We start from the raw sequence: 18,533 nt of genomic DNA, 5'->3' as shown, positions 1-18,533 counted from the left end.
GAGTGAAGGACGGTCCAAAATTTTAAAAATTAAAAACCTAACTTTAAAAAAAATGTTACAATTATAATGTAACAAAAATATTAAGCATATGATTATACCCTATGGATATGGTTACATTGAAAAAAAACACTAAAACTGCAATTAAATTTGTGATTGAACCACTAAATAAACAGATAGAACTAATGTTTGAAAAAAATGTTATTTGCGGAGAAATTATTAAAACAAGGTTTATTTCATTTTAAAGCATGATATAATCCTTGTTTTTGGATGGTCCAGACAAATTAGAAGGCTCCAAATATTTTGGATATTCTATCAGGAATTCTCCTTTTCTTATTTCAAAATTTAGCATCCAAATGTAAAATGAATGCCTATCTGAGAAGTACTAATTCTGGAAAAAGGTATTCCTAGCTTTTTCTCCCTAAACTGTTGCATCTCTCATTGATATATACCAAACAGAACAATTATTCTCATTTGAGAACAATGGAACTCAAAAGTAGAAGTTCAGAAGAATTGAATGAATCATTTCAGCTGTCCTTACATAGTCCTGAAATCTAATTTTTAAACAATTTTAATTAAGTATATTCAAGTCACATGAAGAACAGTTTGGTGCAGTAGTTAAGATATTGGAATAGAAACCAGAAGACTGTGAGTTAAGCATAAGCAGGAAATCTTGCTGGATAACATCTGGCTAGTCATCTTCTCTCACAGGATTATTATGGTAGGAAAATAAGAGGCAAGATTATTAAGTGTGCCTTGAGGTGACCAACATATATTTTAAAACAAAGTATGATAGACTAATATAACAATAGTAAGAACGTATTATTTCTAATATGAAAGAATTGGTAGAAAAATGTTAACTACATTGGATACATGTTCAGGATATAATGTATGAAATAATTATATATAATTAAAAAATTACATTCATGGAGAAGACATGAATATAATTAAAAACTATATTCATAAGGAGGCATGAATGCAGAAAATTGTTTTAGCCCAAATGGAAAATACAGTTAAGAGTGATAATATTTTTTCTCAATCATGCCATTTTAAATATATGATTACTGACTTCATTAGGAGAATATGGAAGTATAGATCAATAGATATTTCTTAGAATATACCACTTTCAGACCCACTTGATAGATAAGTAACATATGATTAGCAACATTATTTTAAGCTTTAAGGATTTCCCTTATTGCTTTTAATTTGAGATAAACAAGTACATCTAAACTCTCATAATCAATCAAGGATTACAAAAAACCTGCATCAAAAGAAAACTAATTCAACCCTTTTAACAAACAGAAAGCCAATGGTGATTTAAAAAAGGAATGCATCAAGTATTTTTTAAGTTAAAAGTTATATACACATGTCCATGAAATAATTTCAAAATAATTGTATGAAGTTACCAAATGCAGATTTTACTGGTTCTGTTGCTACAGTATGTTACAATGCAGACATTTCCGTTCTTAGGCCTGATGGCTATGAATTCTATTATCAGTAGTGAAAGCCCCCGATTCAGAAAATTGTTATAAATTATGTGTATTACACTTATAGGCACCCAAGATTTCTAACAAACTTTTTAAAGTTGTGATCCCTTGTCACTTTCCAAGAGGTCATTTTCATTTTATCAACATTATTATAATGTTCATGTTTTGGTGTCGTCTGTGCATTGTTTGATAGTCTTACTGATTTGTATTTCTGCCTCCACTTACCATCTCAAAACAATATCTTTTTAGCCATTATCTATTTTGAATATTTAAGAGAAAGGCAGAATATAAATGTTGAGACTAAATTAATTAAACTATGAACTTAGAAAATTGCTGTGTTATTGTCTTAAGGAGTTCAACATTGCAGCTTCTTCCAAGAATTACAGCAAGAAACCTTTTCAGGACCTTTTTGTAAATACCACAAACATTTAAGGCCCATTTTATACCAATTACGCATACATCTATAGTATGCTCCTAATTAGCTTTGCCATTATTTATATGAAGTGCTCAAAGCAACTTCTAGGAACAAGCTCTTATGACCCGTCATTTCAAATTGTACTATGGATCGGTAGGTTCACTGTACTCAACTGCAAGTCCATATTGCATATCTGTACTACAGTAAAAACATACAATGTGGCCTCTTACAAGTTATATATTGCCAACAACCTTGTCTTTAATTGAGTTGAATCAAAATATTTAGCTGAAATTGATTAATAACTTAATCCCAAACTTGTGGAAAAACAAGTTCAATTTAAATCACTGGGAGCTGAAGTGCAAGACTAGTGCTAAGATTTTCAAAATTCCCAATGATTTAAACTGGACATTTGAAAATCATAACACCGGTTCTGAAGCAATGTCTGTATTTTTATCACAAAATTATAATGCTAACTATCTTACCTCCCAATAATTTTGCCTGTTTAATAAACAGATTAGTCTATTAAAGCTGTGGTGTTGCAACCATGTAATTAGTCTAAGATAAATCCTTCTATCTAGTAACAAATCAGATTTTACTATGATTATAGACATGTAGAACTAAAATATAAATTATTAAAACTAAGGGTATGATTCAAACTAAGATACTGTTTTCTTTAATTTTATTGGAGGTGATCTAAGTTTAGGACTGGCTTTGCTTTATCTCTTAAAGTGGTGCCCCATCTGCTTAACGCTGCCTGGATTGTGGCCCAATACTTCTCAGGGAATAAAACCATTGTTTTGTACAGTTTAAAATTGCCAGGCAAAGGATCAAAAGGAAAATTGCTTTCAGTTGTTAAAGCATTTTCTCCTTGGTTGCTACTGTGGGTCTCTGATTAGTTTTTACTGGCAACATGCTTGCGTTGAATTTATTCCTGCTGGTGTCCTAACAGGAGAAAAGGAGAGAAAAAAATCCTGACATTTCTTCATGCAACATACACTAGCAGTCCAAATTAAACAAATGAGAGTAAAGTAAATCCTATGGCTATATTCTTGTTCAATTTCACAAGCTCTTTTGTCCTGATCAAAGAACAATTTCAACATCCTATGTAAAGAAGACTTGTGTCAATTAAAAAGGGGACACATTTCTTCCCATTCATTTTAAAAGCAGCAAGATTTGGTGTTAAGAATTTTTAGAATATTGACAGTCAAATCTCCTTAACAATAACATCTGTATAGATGTGTTTCCACTTCCAAATTGTCCCCTTACCTCAAAGTAAAAACTGAAGGGAAAAAAATCCTCCCTATTCAGCTACTTTATAATTAAGCTGCCTCTGAAACTTCCTGCTAAGAGCACTTCAAAAGATCTACAGTCTTTACTTGACAATCCAGTTTTCAGCATTTGTCCTTCCTTACCTGTCTTACATGATTTACAGCCAAATCAGTTAAAAATTTGTATTTTCTTTCTACTATGAAATACGTTATAGTAATGTGAAAGGAAAACTAAACAAAAAGCGAAGAAGAAAATAGTTAACATATTACTTTTGTTCTATTGGCTGAGTTACTTCTGTACTAAATGTCCACTTATATAAATTCATTCTCCTCTGCCTCCTTCCCATACCATCCAATTCATTAAATATTGTCTTGCCTTACCAGTTCCTGCGTCACAGATGTATTGTACCAATGCATACTCTGGATTTTCTGTTCTTGCTAATACAGCTAGCTACTTCTGCAGCTACAAATATGAAATGTGTTATCATTATTACTTACTTTCATATAGCTGCTTTTATAGTCTTCATTGATTTATTCTGCATTACCTTATTGTTTTCTTACAATTCTGTCAGAATTTCAGCTAAAGAACACTTCAAAAATGCACTGATGTTAGTTCATATGAGATAATATTTATCAGAACTCAAGTTCAAACCCTGCTTGTAAGCATTGTTGCTGAATGGCAAGATTATTCTTGCAAAAAAAAAAGAGGAATAAAAAGTTCAAGAGACCATTTCTGTAAAAATAAATAATACGTACTCGTTTCATAATGGGAAAAGTAAAAAACCTGCCCATCTTTTGAATTCAGAATAAAATAACATGAGACAAAAAATAAAGGGCAGTAAAAACAACTACAGAAAAAATATTGATTTTCATGAACCAAATATATCTTCTCAAATTCTCCCTTTTTTTAATCTCCCATTTCAGGTCTTTCAATGCTAAATAAGCAACTATCTTTTCTTGATTTCTCTTTATATTTCTAGCTGCTACTGGAATGGAAATCTTTGCTCCTACATTTCAAAAATGTAATTGAAAAGAGCAGCTTTGCAAAGAAAAATGTGTGTATGCTTCAAAAAATATATATATACTGCACAAAAAGATGAAAGCTCTCAAAATATTTGTTTATAAAATGTATAAGCCACATCTCGGTTTAAAAACAGAAGATTCTCACAACAGAAGATTCTCTAAATAGGAACTAAATAATAATGGTAACTTGAAGTATAAGAATTAATCATATTAATTTGACTTAAACTACAATATGCATGAATAACTTGTTTGATAAATATGAATTCAGAATATCCCCAGAATATTTCATTTATCATTTTTACTTTTGTAATAAAACAAGGCTTTATTGTGGTAAGACAATAAATGTAAAATGATAATGGATCTGCCTCATAGATATGTATATAGTTACCTTAGAATATATAGTTACCTTAGAAATCACCTCCAAATAATAAATAAACTTTACAAAACTGAGATTTTTCCTGGTTTACTTTTCAGAATAAAACTGATCATCTATTAAGTAATAAATATCCTAGCTTAGGTCATATCTTTAAATGCAAGATTGTGAGAGAAAGGTTCAGAATATACTGAAAACCCTTTTTAAGAGTCTGCAAGCAAAGAATTTTCTCCCATGCAGCCTTTTCTTCAGGAAAAATACGAGAAAAAGTTATTCTTCCTAATTCAACTTATCTTAACTAACTACTGGTGTTCCACCTGCGTCTGCTAGTTGGTTTTCCATAAAAAAACACTGGAAAAATATAACTCATTTATTATAATCATAAGTGGAGCTTCCTTCTGCTGCATGTGATTAATTTCAAGACACTAGCCAGGATTTGCACAGAAATTATAATTTGAAAAAATATTATACTATGTTTTAGGTATGTTGAGTTATATATGAAAAATGAAGGATAAAAATCTAATAATAAAATGCTTCATGTTTTTAAAATAGGAAATTTAAAAATTATGCACATTTTTAAAAAATAGCTGAGGAAAAAACACTATAAATCCACTTACTATACAAAGATACAATATTTTATTGAAATTTTCTCAGCTTATTTTCCTTATTAACCACTGTAAATCTACATTTCTTCAGAAGCAATTTTTCCTCTACTTGTATATATTAACATGATGTAATTCACATCACTTTATTACTCTACTCCTAGGTTTAGCGCTTCCATGTTTTTTTCCCATATTACTGTGAACCTGATAGGAAGTTCATACACTGGACTAAATCATAGTTTATCGTATTTACAGAATGGACGAAAGTGTCTGGATTCATGTAATGTTATACAATAAACTATAATTTAGTAAAATAATTTAGTAAAATTATCCAGAATCAGGATTGCTGCTTAATACTGCAGTACAAAAAGCTACTAAAGAAGTAGTAATAGCCAACATTCAAACGGGGCTGCACATATATGCATCCACTTCCAGGAAGATGCCCCATTGAATTCAGTGGGCTAAATACTGAGTAAATAATTAAATAGAATTAGGCAGTACTTATCCTTAAGACAGCCAATATAAATTCCAGGGAATTTAACAAGAATTGATCTCAATGAAATTATCTTTAAATCCAATTTTGTATAGGTTTCAGGCCTACTGAATTTAATGAACATGGGCCTAACCCAATGAGGAAAGGACTGAAACTGTGCAGCTTTTGCCCAAATTCTTTTGTTTTGAACAGAACTATTTTGTGCAGCTTTTTTCAGGATGTTTTTTACAGTATAATGTTATGCATGGTCATTGAGAGTCTTGAATTCATCCACTGCACAAAACAATGGTTTTGCTTAACCATGATACACAGCAGTGTATACATCTCAAATGAACTATCTTCAAATATGCAAACTGAAATTTCTAGCATTCCCAATGAAGAATGCCAAGTGGCAAGAATTATAAAAGATACTCTACCAGGACGTAGAATGTCCAGATTAAGCAAAACTGGTTTCCTTAATAATTGCACCTGGCTGGGTTATCACCAACATTTTAACTATGGTTTGCAAACTAAAATGGCCGAGTCATTATTACAGCACAGTATTAAGCTATGAACAAACAAGCTATGTCTTAATATACTGAATCAAACACTTGAGCTATGCATACAAAGAACTTGGCAGCAAACTAAGTTTCTTTTTTAATCTATGATCCTGTATAAACTTCTGCAGTAAAGTAGAAAAATATTAACGGAAATATGTCAGAATGAATTGTGCATTTAACGCAACCACAAATTTTAGCATATAAAACAAATAATAAGAGCTAATCAAGTTGCTCTGAAGATCTGCTTGTTTCTGGATAAAAAAGTAATAACTGGTTCTTGAGCTATTTGATCATAATTAAGCCTGAGACTTACACATGAATATAAACATTGCAGTCCCCAAGTGGGAAGGAAAAATTCTCCTTCAAAATATAGAGAAGCATGGTTAAAAGGGGTGTGTGTGATTACAAAACTAGTTATTCACCTATCCCCAAAAAGCAAATCACTTTTTGTTGACCTCTATAAACTGTTAGAAGTGAGGCTATAGATGCCAATCTACACTTCCCATCATTTTCAGCCAGTATAACCTTCCTAACTTAGAATGAAGGGAAATGTAACCCACCACAAACGGGAAGTTTCCCTAAAGGAATCTGGCACAGTCGAGTGGGAGGAGTAGGCACTGTCGCCCATTAGACGCCAGCCCCTCTGCAGAAGAGGACAGCTGCCTTCACGTGGCGCACTGGGCCTCGTGTGGTGATAATAATCGAGTATCGGTGACAATGTTTTTCCACAAATCAGCAAATGCGATTCTGTAACTGGGGGGGTCTTCCCCTACACTTCCGGTAGATTTTCAGGCTTTTCGATTTGCCAGAGAAAAAGAAAAAAGAACGAAGGGTGAAAAAAATCTTTAATTTAGACACCGTGCATAGAGAAATCAGTGAAGGAGCTTCCTGCGAGGAAAACCACGGTTGGGCTTCTCTCTGGAAGTCTAAGACGTGGGAATCTGGAGCATGTTTCTGGGTAGGTGCATGGAACAGGCAAGGGGAAAGAAAAGTTCTCCCCCCCCCCCACCCCCAAATGAATACACAACACAAACCATGGAGAGGCTTGGTCTCAGGAAGGCAACACAGCCCACTTCTGTTCCACTTTCCCCTTTGCAAAAGTTTGCAAAAAAACCAAACAAACGAAGAATAGGCAAGAAAGTCGCCAATTCCCTCCTCTCCCAAGCCGCGATTGCCTCCCCGCCTCACCTCGGTGTCATTATTCAGGTTCCAGAGATCCAATCGGCCCATCCCGTCGACGCAGGCGAAGAGAGCGGGGTGCACGGGGGACCACATGACGTCGTAGACATAGTCGGCATTGTCTTCAAAGGAGTAGAGCGGCTTGTTGTGCTGCAAAAGGGGGGCAAAAAAAGCAGAGGGGAAGGGCAAGAAGACTTCGTGGCGCTACTGCCGCCTCGGGCTGTCTGGAGAGTCTAATTAAAAACTTTGCACATTCAACCAAGTGTCATAAAACTTTCCGCAGATGAAAGGTCCGAGTACGCAAAGGCGGGCCTGCGGCGGCACTCTCCCGGGGGGCAGCCACCGGGGGCTGGGGTGGGGGGTGGGGGTAAGCGCACGAGAAATTATTGGAAACGGGAACGATTTCCCAGACTTTGCATACTGTATAGGTAAAGGGTGCTGCAGCTGGTACTCCAACGCGGAGGGAAATAGGGAAACGCTAGCTAAAGGTTCATCTTGCCGCCTAGTCAGAAAATCTTGTCTCGTATAAGCTCCCGCTTACACCCAGAAGTCTCCCGCTCTGCAAGCGAAGACGATGACTGCCATCTAGTGCTCCTTGCGCAAAGTCGCTAATCGCGCAAACAGCTTGCGCTAAATTCCCAAGGCCGGCATCAACTTTTCTTATTCCTCGTCCCCTCCCCATCAGCTAAATATATGCCTGAACTCGGTTCCCTAAATGCTGTTCTCTCCTACTCTGTACCATCGCCCTACGCTAATAGAACTGTCTAAGCGAAACGCATCGCCTTAATTTCAAGCGTTTCTTTTGTTCTCCCCATTTTTCTTTTTGTAAGAGCAATGAGTCTAGATGGGTTTACAAATCTCACCCACCCCCAAACTTCGTGTTCGAGATTTTCATTTCAGAAAAGAGGTGGCGAAGTTCAGAGCGTGCAGATGCCAAGAGTGTGGCGCTGCTTCTTGACTTTTACGAGTTTACGCATCATTTCATTTCACAATAGACAGGCGGGCAAGACAAGTTTAAAAGTACATGGGAACTGTAACATATAATTGGCTGTCATGAATTATTCATTACACTTACTTGCTTCTCCTTATTCTCATTTCTGAATAATGGCTTTGCTTAATTCCCAAACAGTTAACAGTAAAATAACATTTAAATGACAATGAAAATTCTAGAAACAATAAAGAAATTAAATATTCTTATTATCCATCACAGAAATCTAAACAACAGGGTTTGTACATATATGCAGATGAATGGGTGTATATTTGTGCATATCTGTGAATATGCATGCATATGCAAACACAAATATACTTGAAAAACTTGATAAGTTTCAATATTAAACTTACGAGGATTTAACTATTATTTTATAAGATGGAATTTATCAAGCATAAAATGTTCATACATAAGATTGAACTTTTTTAAGTATGACAGTTTTTCAATAGTTGCTTAGTGTCAAGTACTCTAGAGCAGCTATGGAATACCTTTCGCCTTCCAGATGTCAGCAAGCTATAATTTACATTTCTATTATTCATGGCCAGTGGTGAGAGATGCAAGAGTTGTAGTTTCACATCTGGATGACCACAAATAGTATGATCTAAGAATTTTTCAGGATGTTCTTAATTTTGGTAGATAATTAACCTTATAGGAATTGAATTGCATAAAATATCTAATCAGACCAAACCAGACATATACTGTAGATAAGGATTGGTACACATTTACAACTCTCCATTGACTATGTGACTTTTCTCATTCCCTTGTCTGGATGCATTCCTAATTTGATTAAACCCTTTAGTGAACAGCATTCATTATACCTGCCAAAATTTCAGAGACATTATCAAAGAAAATCCAGATTTTCAAATTTTCTTTCTCAAAGTGACAAGACGAGCTAGACTTTCTCAATCTAGTACCTTCCACAAATGTTAGACAAGGGTTTCCATCAACATTAACAGGCAAGTTATGTGAGGTATTGTCCAAGACATTTAGAGACTGTATTGAAATCTGACCTCTGAAATAGTCAGTTCAGTTCAGCATTCAATACCATCATTCCAGACGCTCTTCTAAGTAAATTAAACCAACTAGCGGTACCTGAACACACTTGTAACTGGATCATAAGCTTCCTAACACACAGGAAGCAGCACGTGAAGCTAGGCGGAATCACATCCAATACCTGTACAATCAGCACAGGGGCGCCCTAAGGCTGTGTGCTTTCTCTACTTCTCTTCTCCCTATATACCAATGACTGCATCTCAAACGATCCATCTGTTAAAATACTGAAGTTTGCTGATGACATGACAGTGATTGGTCTCATTCGAGACAATGATGAATCTGCATACAGACAGAGGTTATGTAACTTGCCTCGTGGTGTAACGGGAACAATCTGGAACTGAACACACTCAAAACCGTATAAATGGTGGTAGACTTTAGAAGACTAAGACTACTACCACCTCTTACAATACTAGACAATACAGTATCAACAGTAGAGACCTTCAAATTTCTAGGTTCTACTATATCACATAACCTAAAGTGGACACCTAACATCAAAAACATCATCAAAAAAGCACAACAAAGAATGTTCTTTCTGCACCAACTCAGAAAGGTCAAACTGCCCAAGGAGCTGCTGATCCAGTTCTACAGAGGAATTATTGAGTCTATCATCTGCACCTCTATAACTGTCTGGTTTGGTTCTGCAACCCAACAGGACAGACACAGACTTCAGAGGATAATTAGGACTGCAGAAAAAACAATTACTACCAACCTGCCTTCAATTGAGGACCTGTATACCGCAGGAGGGCTGTGAAAATATTTTCAGACCCCTCATATCCCAGACATAAACTGTTTCAACTCCTTCCCTCAAAATGAAGCTACAGAGCACTGCACACCAGAACAACTAGACACAAGAACATTTTTCCCCAAAAGCCATCACTCTGCTAAACAAATAATTCCCTCAACATTGTTCAACTATTTACAAAGTGTACACTACTATTACTGTTAATCTTCTCACCATTCCTTATCACCCATCCCCTCCCACTTGACTGTTTCCTAGTATGATTTGATTGTTGATTGTACCCTATGACTGTCATTAAGTGTTGTATGTTATGATTCTTGATTCTTAACGGATATATATTTTCTTTATATATACTGAGAGTATTTCACAAAGACAAATTCCTTGTTTGTCCAATCACACTTGGCCAATAAAAGTATTCTATTCTATTCTATTTTTCTACATGAAACTTTTACTGTGCAAATGCCTTGGTTCATACATGGCTTTTAAAAAGATTTTTCCCTCCTTATTTGTCTTTTCCCATAATTTTTCCATTGCTCTTTTTCCTATCTGAGAAAGAGCATTAAAGACCATAAAACAAAAGAACTGTTAAGAAAAAAGAAACAGACTACATGGTACCTATCATTCTTTGCCATCATGAAATAAAATAGAAGGAAAATATGACTTGTTTGTATTTGTCAATGAATGTTCATTTTGCTTGCCTTTCTGATTTTCAATTTTCTTCCCAAAGGCAGCAACTTATCAGTTGATTCTTAGAATTGTTAAATGGAGATGTTTTAAATCTAGATAGAAACTGAGCCCATGAAGAATTTTAAAATATTGCTCAGTGTTTTCTCCCAATGTTTAGATTATGTATTTTACGGGAGAACACATTGCATTATAAACATCTATAATCTATCCACTCACTTAAGTCTTCTGTTAAATCCTGCTTCTTTTATTCAAACAATCATAGATGAATAATAACTTTTCATGTGAAGTAACAGGATTTGACATAATTCTGATGGCTTTAGAATGAGGTTAATATGATCAGCTTCTTAAGTACTGCATATGAAGATACAAGTTACAAAACAGGCCCGGTTTAGGCCTTTCCCCAATAGGAGAGCAGCAATGTAAATGCCAGAGGTAGCATGCTCATCCTATAAGGTTTTCTAGCAATTTTTGATAAACCCCTTATTTTGATGGCCTACCTCAAAGAATAGTATGTACACAGAAAGATGAAGATAAAAACTTGCATCTAGGGGCAAACTTTCAGCTGCCTCCCTGGTATATCTGCATGGATGATCTTCCTTAATCCATGAGGCGCCATTCGTTAAGAACTTCACTACTTAAAGGAAATCATGTGGACATGTTCACAGGTTTTAACTAGCATTTAACTGCTTAAAAGCTACAATGAAATCTATCAGATTTGCTTGTTTCATGAGACAAGTCATTTCACAGAAAGAATAATTGAAGCATATTTATGAATTTTATTTCCAGCTTGCAAAGTTCCTTTACTGTACTTATCAGAGAGCCATATTGTTTTCACTTTGCATTCATTTGGAGATTCTATATCATTCAGGTCATGGTTATTCTAAAGGTGCTTTTTCAAGAAGCAATTGGACTTTCTGTTTTTTCTTTGAAGACTTTTCACTTCTCATCCAAGAAACTTCTTCACCTCTGACTGGATGGTGGGGAATGGAAGGATTTATTGTCCTTGCATTCTTTTAGCAAGTTGTTAAGGCCACCTGGAGGTTTATCTGTGTCCTCACAGTCACCTGAGTAGTGCAAATGGATGTGGAGCCTTCTTGAAACTGTTGAAAGGACGATGTTGTCGACTGGAGATGGATGATGTTGTATCTCTCCTGCTCTGTTGAGAGAGGACTGTTCTATTTTGACATAGATGGCCTCTTTGATCCCTCTTTCAAATCAGCAGTTCTCTCTGTCCAAAATGTGGACTTTACTGTCTTCAAAAGTGTGGCCTTTTACCAATGTCTTCAAAGAAAAACCAAAAGTCCAGCTGTCTCTTGAAAAAGCACCTTAGGGACAGCGTACATAAATGTTCATACATAGCGTACATAAATGTTCCCCAAAAGTTCTTAGGTTTATGGAGTTTCTTGATTACCCTAAAAACAAAAATCTTTGCTTGAAATACTATTTTTCCCATTTGTATCACCTTTGTCAAATGCAATACTTACTGTCTTTGGGAAAAATTCTGAAAAATGTAAGATAAATCTCACAATTAAGATAGTGCTGCACAAATGAGGTTGATTAGCTTTTTATTTAATACATCATTTGAAATTATATCCACCTGTGGTAATAGCAAGAAGTACCAACTTCTTGTCTCTGCCTTGCAAGGAACTCATATATTCTGATAAAGTAAAAGAGAAAGCCGAATAACTGAGGGCTTTGTTTTTAAACTAGAACAGCCATTATGACTTACTTCCAATAACTCTTGGTGCAACTTGACACTTTTGTTTTGTACCTGGCAAAGTTTAATCTAACATGCTGTGAAATCCTGTGTATATTTACTGGGAAGAAATATCTATTACTGTCTAGTATATTGGACTTTAGTCTTAAACTTCATTTGCATGGACACTTACAGTATTTATTCTAATTCCTCACTACTTTCTTGTTGTTAACGTTCATCCAGAACAAGAATTTTAGGTAACTAAACAATTATTCACCTTCGGTCATTTTATTTAGGTCTAAAAACACTGCTTTGGGATAATCTACCCTCCAGATCTTATTTCTATTTTCCTTGATAAGTTCGGACTTTTATTGTGTTGATTTGCTTAGTGATTTATGTCCTGATTTACATCCTAATGATGCTAAATCTGTATTACTTGCATATGGAAATTATATAAGGAAGGCAAGAGAAAAGGGTCCAAGATAACATAACGATTAAGTTTTGTGGTTTCCTCTAACATCAGCCCATCGTAGTTGAATTTATAAAAAGTAATCAATAAAAAGAATTTTTTTCCAAATGAGATTCATGAAAAGACTCCGAGCATCAATCATTCCTACTAATCTCTATGAATCCCAATAAATTCTTAGTAATGCAAACAATACTTTTATCACAAACAAACAAGGCCACAGATGAGAGTCCTGTTTCCTGACAATACTGATATCTACAATAATTATTTCTCAGTTACCATATATATTTAATTTGCATTATACTATAATTGGTTTTAATTCTTGTTTTTAATTGTTTTATGATTATTTGCCACCCAGAGCCACTTGCTTGAGATTGGTGACTATAAAAAATGAGTGAGTGAGTGAGTGAATTTGAGACCTTATGTTTTGAACCATTGTTGGTCTTTAGTACTGTACTTGAGAATGTCATTTTACTAACACAATCACTTCTAATAATAGACTCAGCTTTTATGAAATAGTGTGTGTGTGCGTTGTGTGTGTGTGTGTGTGTGTGTGTATAGGTGACAAAAATACTAATGTAAATTGAATTTAAATTAATTTTTATAAATGTCACTGATTGTTCTGCATATATTTTTTAATTTCTTTCTTCAGCCACCTTAAAATTACTGTTCTTGGAGGAAAATTGGCTGAATCCACAAGTGTTTTTTTTAGAGTGGTATGAAGTTTGCATGCACAGCTTAACCTATTATGTGGAAGGTATTTCTAATTTTTGTTACTGTGCTGTGTACTTTGTTTTGATTTTTCTATTAATAAATCTAAAAAACAAACAATGAAATGTTTTTGATATTAATGTAACCCAATTTTAATTATAACATAATTTATCGTAATCTTTTTTGTCAGTGATTAAAAGCAAAAGAAGAAAACAAAAGTGTAGCATCTCAAAAATAAAGTCTTGCTCAGGTTGAGGTAGTTCCTAATGTTTACATGGGTTTGATTGTTATTATGATAGCAACATAAAAAGAATTACAATTACTATTCAAATAACTGAAAGGGTTTGATTGATAGTCTGAAAAAAGTAAAATTAGCAGTGGACTATAGAACAAATGTTAAGATTGGACTAGCAAATATGGCTTCAGATTGATTGGTCTGAGTCTATTGCTTTTTCTCAACCTACTTCATATTTTAGGATTATTGTAAAATAAAATGGATGTATTTAAAAAAAACAGTTATGTGAAACAGTGGTGAACCAGCTGAAGTTGCCTAAATGCATCCACTATGTTTGGCCAAATTCAGCTGGTTCACCACTGTTTCCTGGATGTTGAAGATATGACAATAATAATTTGTTTTACACGTGGATGCTCTGAGGATTCAGAAAATGGAGCAAAATATAGAGTACCTGTTGATCGGCACTAACTGGCTTGGAAGAATACCACCCATTTTCCTGGTGCTCCACTGGTCACCAGTAGGCTTCCCACCCATTTCAAGTGATCCCAGCACTAATTCTGTTTATTACCTATAAAGCCCTTTACAGCTAGGGACCTTGTTATTTTCAGGAACTCTAGCTAGGAGAGAATATTGGGGATCAAAGGTATTGAGCACAAGACAACTTGTGTAAAATAGTTGACCTCCTGAGGTCAGACTAATTGCCATCTTCCAACCCTTTAGAAAAGTAGTAAAAATAGTTATTTCCCCTAGAGATTTTGGAAAGAGATTTTTAAAGCTTCTTCAATCAGGAAACAGCAAATTTTATAAGCAGTCAGCATTTCAAATTACTTAAATTAATAAAGCCCATACAAGTTAGACCACCGTTTTTGTGATACAGCGAGCTAGGCCTTCTGGTCAACCGTGCTACTTTAGGAAACTCAATCTTACAGAAGCACAAATCAATGTATTGGAGAAAAATTGCAGTATAACGGTCAAATGAACTCTGATTTTAAACAGTTGTAGTCTTGATAGATTAGCCCATTCTATTATGTCTTATCCATCTTTGATGGAACATGACTCAGATTCTTCAAATCTAAGTACAATGTGGATTCAAATTCAGAAAGAATACCTAAGAAAAATGCAGAAATATATAAAGAAAAACAACCCCTATGGCAAGTACATTTTAAAAACTGAATACAACTGATGATGAAGTGTCAGATCAGCCTGACAAAATATGATGTTCCTCGAAGACAGAAATTATGCCAGCACTGGAGGCATAGAAGCTGAAAACATCCAACTCTACTCACCACTCTGCAAGATCACCTAATTAACTTCAGAAGGAATTCTCTGTGAATAAATGGTTTTACAATTACTGCTGAAAGTTAGGTTTTTTTGCTCAATTTCCAGCTTATCTATTAAAGCATTTCCACAAATTTATTATCAGCAAAGAGCTGCAGCTTATCAGAACTGAGTATACCTACTTTTATTTTACTTTTACACATTGCTCTGAATTTTCAGGATAGTAACTCAAGTTGCCATTTGCTGAAGCAATATCTTTCCTTGTTTTAAGCATTTATTTTTCTGCATGTTTGCAGCTGTTATTCTACCAATAACATATATATAGGTTATCCTATGTGAAGAAAACTTATTTTGCACATGTGACTGCTCAAGAAGTCTTTTTTTAAAAAATGCAGTGATTAGCGTGGGATAGATAAGCAAATTCAAGAAAAACATTGTGGAAAAATTCAGTGCTGACTTTTGACCACCTGACTTCGCTTTGGTTTTGCTCCTTCAAATTACCTAGAGAAAGACCATAATCTTCTCTTCATACAGCTGGATGGAAGCCAGACCTCTGGCTCCAGAGGTAAAGGGCAAAAAGTAAAAAATCCTGCCTGAACAAGCAGCTCCACCCACTCCTTTGAATCACTTTGGCTTTTTGACAGCAAAATTGAGCTCTGAAGAAAATTCATTCATTGCTTTAGTTCTGAACAAAACTCAAAACGCTGAGTTTATACAACAGACAAACTATTATCAAACAACCCAATATGCTACTTACCAAATAGATGGACACATGGATCACTGAAATGATTAACATGCTCTGCATACATGCATGACTCGGCTGTGGGACACAATAAATTTAGTTGGAGCTTCTTTTCGTTCCCAAATATAGTTTGTTCGTTTTTTCTCCAGGGTCCATTTGAAGATGTTTATATTGCCACAGAAAGGCAGCCTTGAGCGCAGTGGCCAAAGATAAGACCAACCAATTAGGGCACTGTAGGACATTTATTCTCTCTTAAAATGAGTAAGCCTATATACCTATTATATACCTATATACCTATTATCTACTGCTCTATTAGTCATTTGGGACCTAGACATTGTGAGAGCGCAAAGAGATAATTCATACTGTCCACTTGTGAATGATAAATAGGAGATTTAACTGAAGTAGCAATAGCAATAGCACTTAGAATTATATACCGCTTTACAGTGCTTTACAGTTCTCTCTCAGCAGTTTGCAGAATCAGCATATTGTCCCCAACAATCTGGGTCCTCATTTTACCAACCTTGGAAGGATTGAAGGCTGAGTCAACCTTGAGTCAGTGAGATTTGAACTGCCAAATTGCAGGCAGCCAGCAAACATCAGAAGCAGCTGCAGTACTACACTCTAACCACTGCGCCACCATGGCTCAAGTAAATAGAAATATATAGATATCTCATGCTAATAAGTGGATTCTATACTATGCATGTGAGCACTTTTGAATTGCTGACTCATTAAAAAAAATTGAAAAGTGATTTGTACAAATAAATGCCATCCTTACCTATTTGGGGGCATTTGATCTTCACACAATTCAGAGAATTTTAAATCAAACTAACAGTCTAATAAACATTCACCTTTATCTTTTGTGCATATTGCATTTAGTGTACATATTTTTGACAATTTTTGCAAATCATATTTTTGTGCATTCATTTATGCATATATGAATGTTCTATTTCCATTCGTACATCCATAAATGTTATTGTGCAAATGTTCTGGAAATATTGTGTACATTATAAAGTGCAGAAAGAAGTATATTTTGAATTCATGTTTTTTCTGCATATTTTCCCTGTGAGGTTGTAATGCTTATTAGAACATTTTTTTTCATTTTATTTTAAAATTTCCTAGCAAAATATTCAGCAGAGTCTGATTCCTAAAGTTTTCCTTAGTCAGTAAATAGAAGACAGAGACCAGAAAGTCAAAATGCCCAAGATAACCTATCATGGACTGCATCTCTTTCAAGAGAGTTTTTATTGCTGAAATTTCTAGAAAGATGTATATTATATAATTTACTTTTTAACTCAGGAAGCTTAAGCTTCTCAGAGTTATATTTTTGAATATCAGGATAATAATAAATGTGTTTTCCTTAGAATTTGTTTATCAAATATATATCTTATCAGCTCAAGTTTGACTTAGCTTTCCATACTTTGAAGGCTGGTAAACTGAGGATCCAGGTTGTTGAGGGCAATATGATGACTCTTTAAATCACTTAGAGTAAAGCACTGTAAAGCAGTATATATGTTTAATTGATACTGCTACATCCATCTTGCAGACACTCAGAAATGTACAGTAATTTAAACATTTTAAATAAGATATTCAGCATAGTGTTAAAACAAATAAATTTATAAGGCAAAAAAATCAAACATCTTTAAGTGAGACAAACTGAACAATTACCATTATGACCCATTGAATAAAACTTCCAGAAAATCACAATTTACTTATTTTGGCGTTATTACAGATTTTACCATTCTAGTTGTAAATCACTGACTCACTGAATCACTAGGAGGTGGTGGTCATCTCCATTTCTTAAGCCAAAGAACCAACATTGTCCAGATGTGTTTCCACAATTATGCAGCCAGCATGACATTATGATGCAGCACAAAGTGTTCAGTGAATCATGGAACACTGTTACTTTCTTGCATGCTTATATGTGGCACCTTTCATTTACTTGCATTTACATACTTTCAAACTGTTAGGTTGGGAGAAGCTGGGACAAGTGTTGGGAGTCACTCCGTCTTGCAGCACTTAAGTCTCAAACTGCCAAGTTATAGACCTTTAATGATCTAAGACTCAGCGTCCACCTACTGAACCACCGGGTCCCTATAATATAGGGGTCCCCAAGCACCAGGCCGTGGACCGGTCCCGGTCCGTGGAACATTTCCTACCGGGCCGCCGGTTTGCTGGGCGCCGCCATCTTGTTTGATGAGAAAGTGCTTCCGGGTGAGCTTTTCCGGTTGGAAAGCGGCGTTTGGGTCCTGAAGGAATCCTCGTGCCTTAGTTTCATCGAAGGGGGTGGGCTTCGAATGAAACTAAGGTGCGAGGATTCTTTCAGCACCCAACGCAAGGCGAGCCGAGCGACCGTCCCGAAGCCGTCCCGAAGCGAAGCCCATCGACAAAGGTACAAAGGAGGAGTTGAGGGTGGCGGGGAGAAGTGGGGGATGGCTGGCTGGCCGGTCGCTCAGCTCGCCTTGCCTTGTCATGCGTGCTGATGCCAGTACCAGGCTGCAGATCATTTTGTGATGCCGGTACCGGGCCGCGGCACAAAAAAGGTTGGGGGCCACTGCTATAATA

At 35.4% G+C, this 18,533-nt stretch overlaps 1 protein-coding gene across 15 annotated transcripts in view; it reads right to left on the bottom strand.

Moving 5' to 3' along the window:
• The window catches only part of DYNC1I1 (dynein cytoplasmic 1 intermediate chain 1), a 274,890-nt gene that overhangs the window by 30,128 nt on the left and 226,229 nt on the right, over positions 1 to 18,533 (bottom strand). For 12 of the 15 annotated variants that reach the window (XM_087915831.1, XM_087915835.1, XM_087915828.1 and 9 more), the window contains one exon: positions 7,386 to 7,526. The exons of 2 other annotated variants lie outside the window; for them this stretch is intronic. In XM_087915831.1, coding sequence (XP_087771957.1) covers positions 7,386 to 7,526 — 141 coding nt within the window. Of the gene's footprint in view, positions 1 to 7,385; positions 7,527 to 15,846; positions 16,050 to 18,533 lie in introns of those variants that run through there. One more of the 15 variants, XM_087915837.1, reaches the window with a different exon arrangement.

This window comes from Pseudonaja textilis, chromosome Z, assembly GCF_049901715.1.
Source record: "Pseudonaja textilis isolate UNSWEBS1 chromosome Z, rPseTex1.2, whole genome shotgun sequence".
Lineage (NCBI taxonomy): Eukaryota > Metazoa > Chordata > Lepidosauria > Squamata > Elapidae > Pseudonaja > Pseudonaja textilis.
This window is presented reverse-complemented; position numbering and strand designations above follow the sequence as displayed.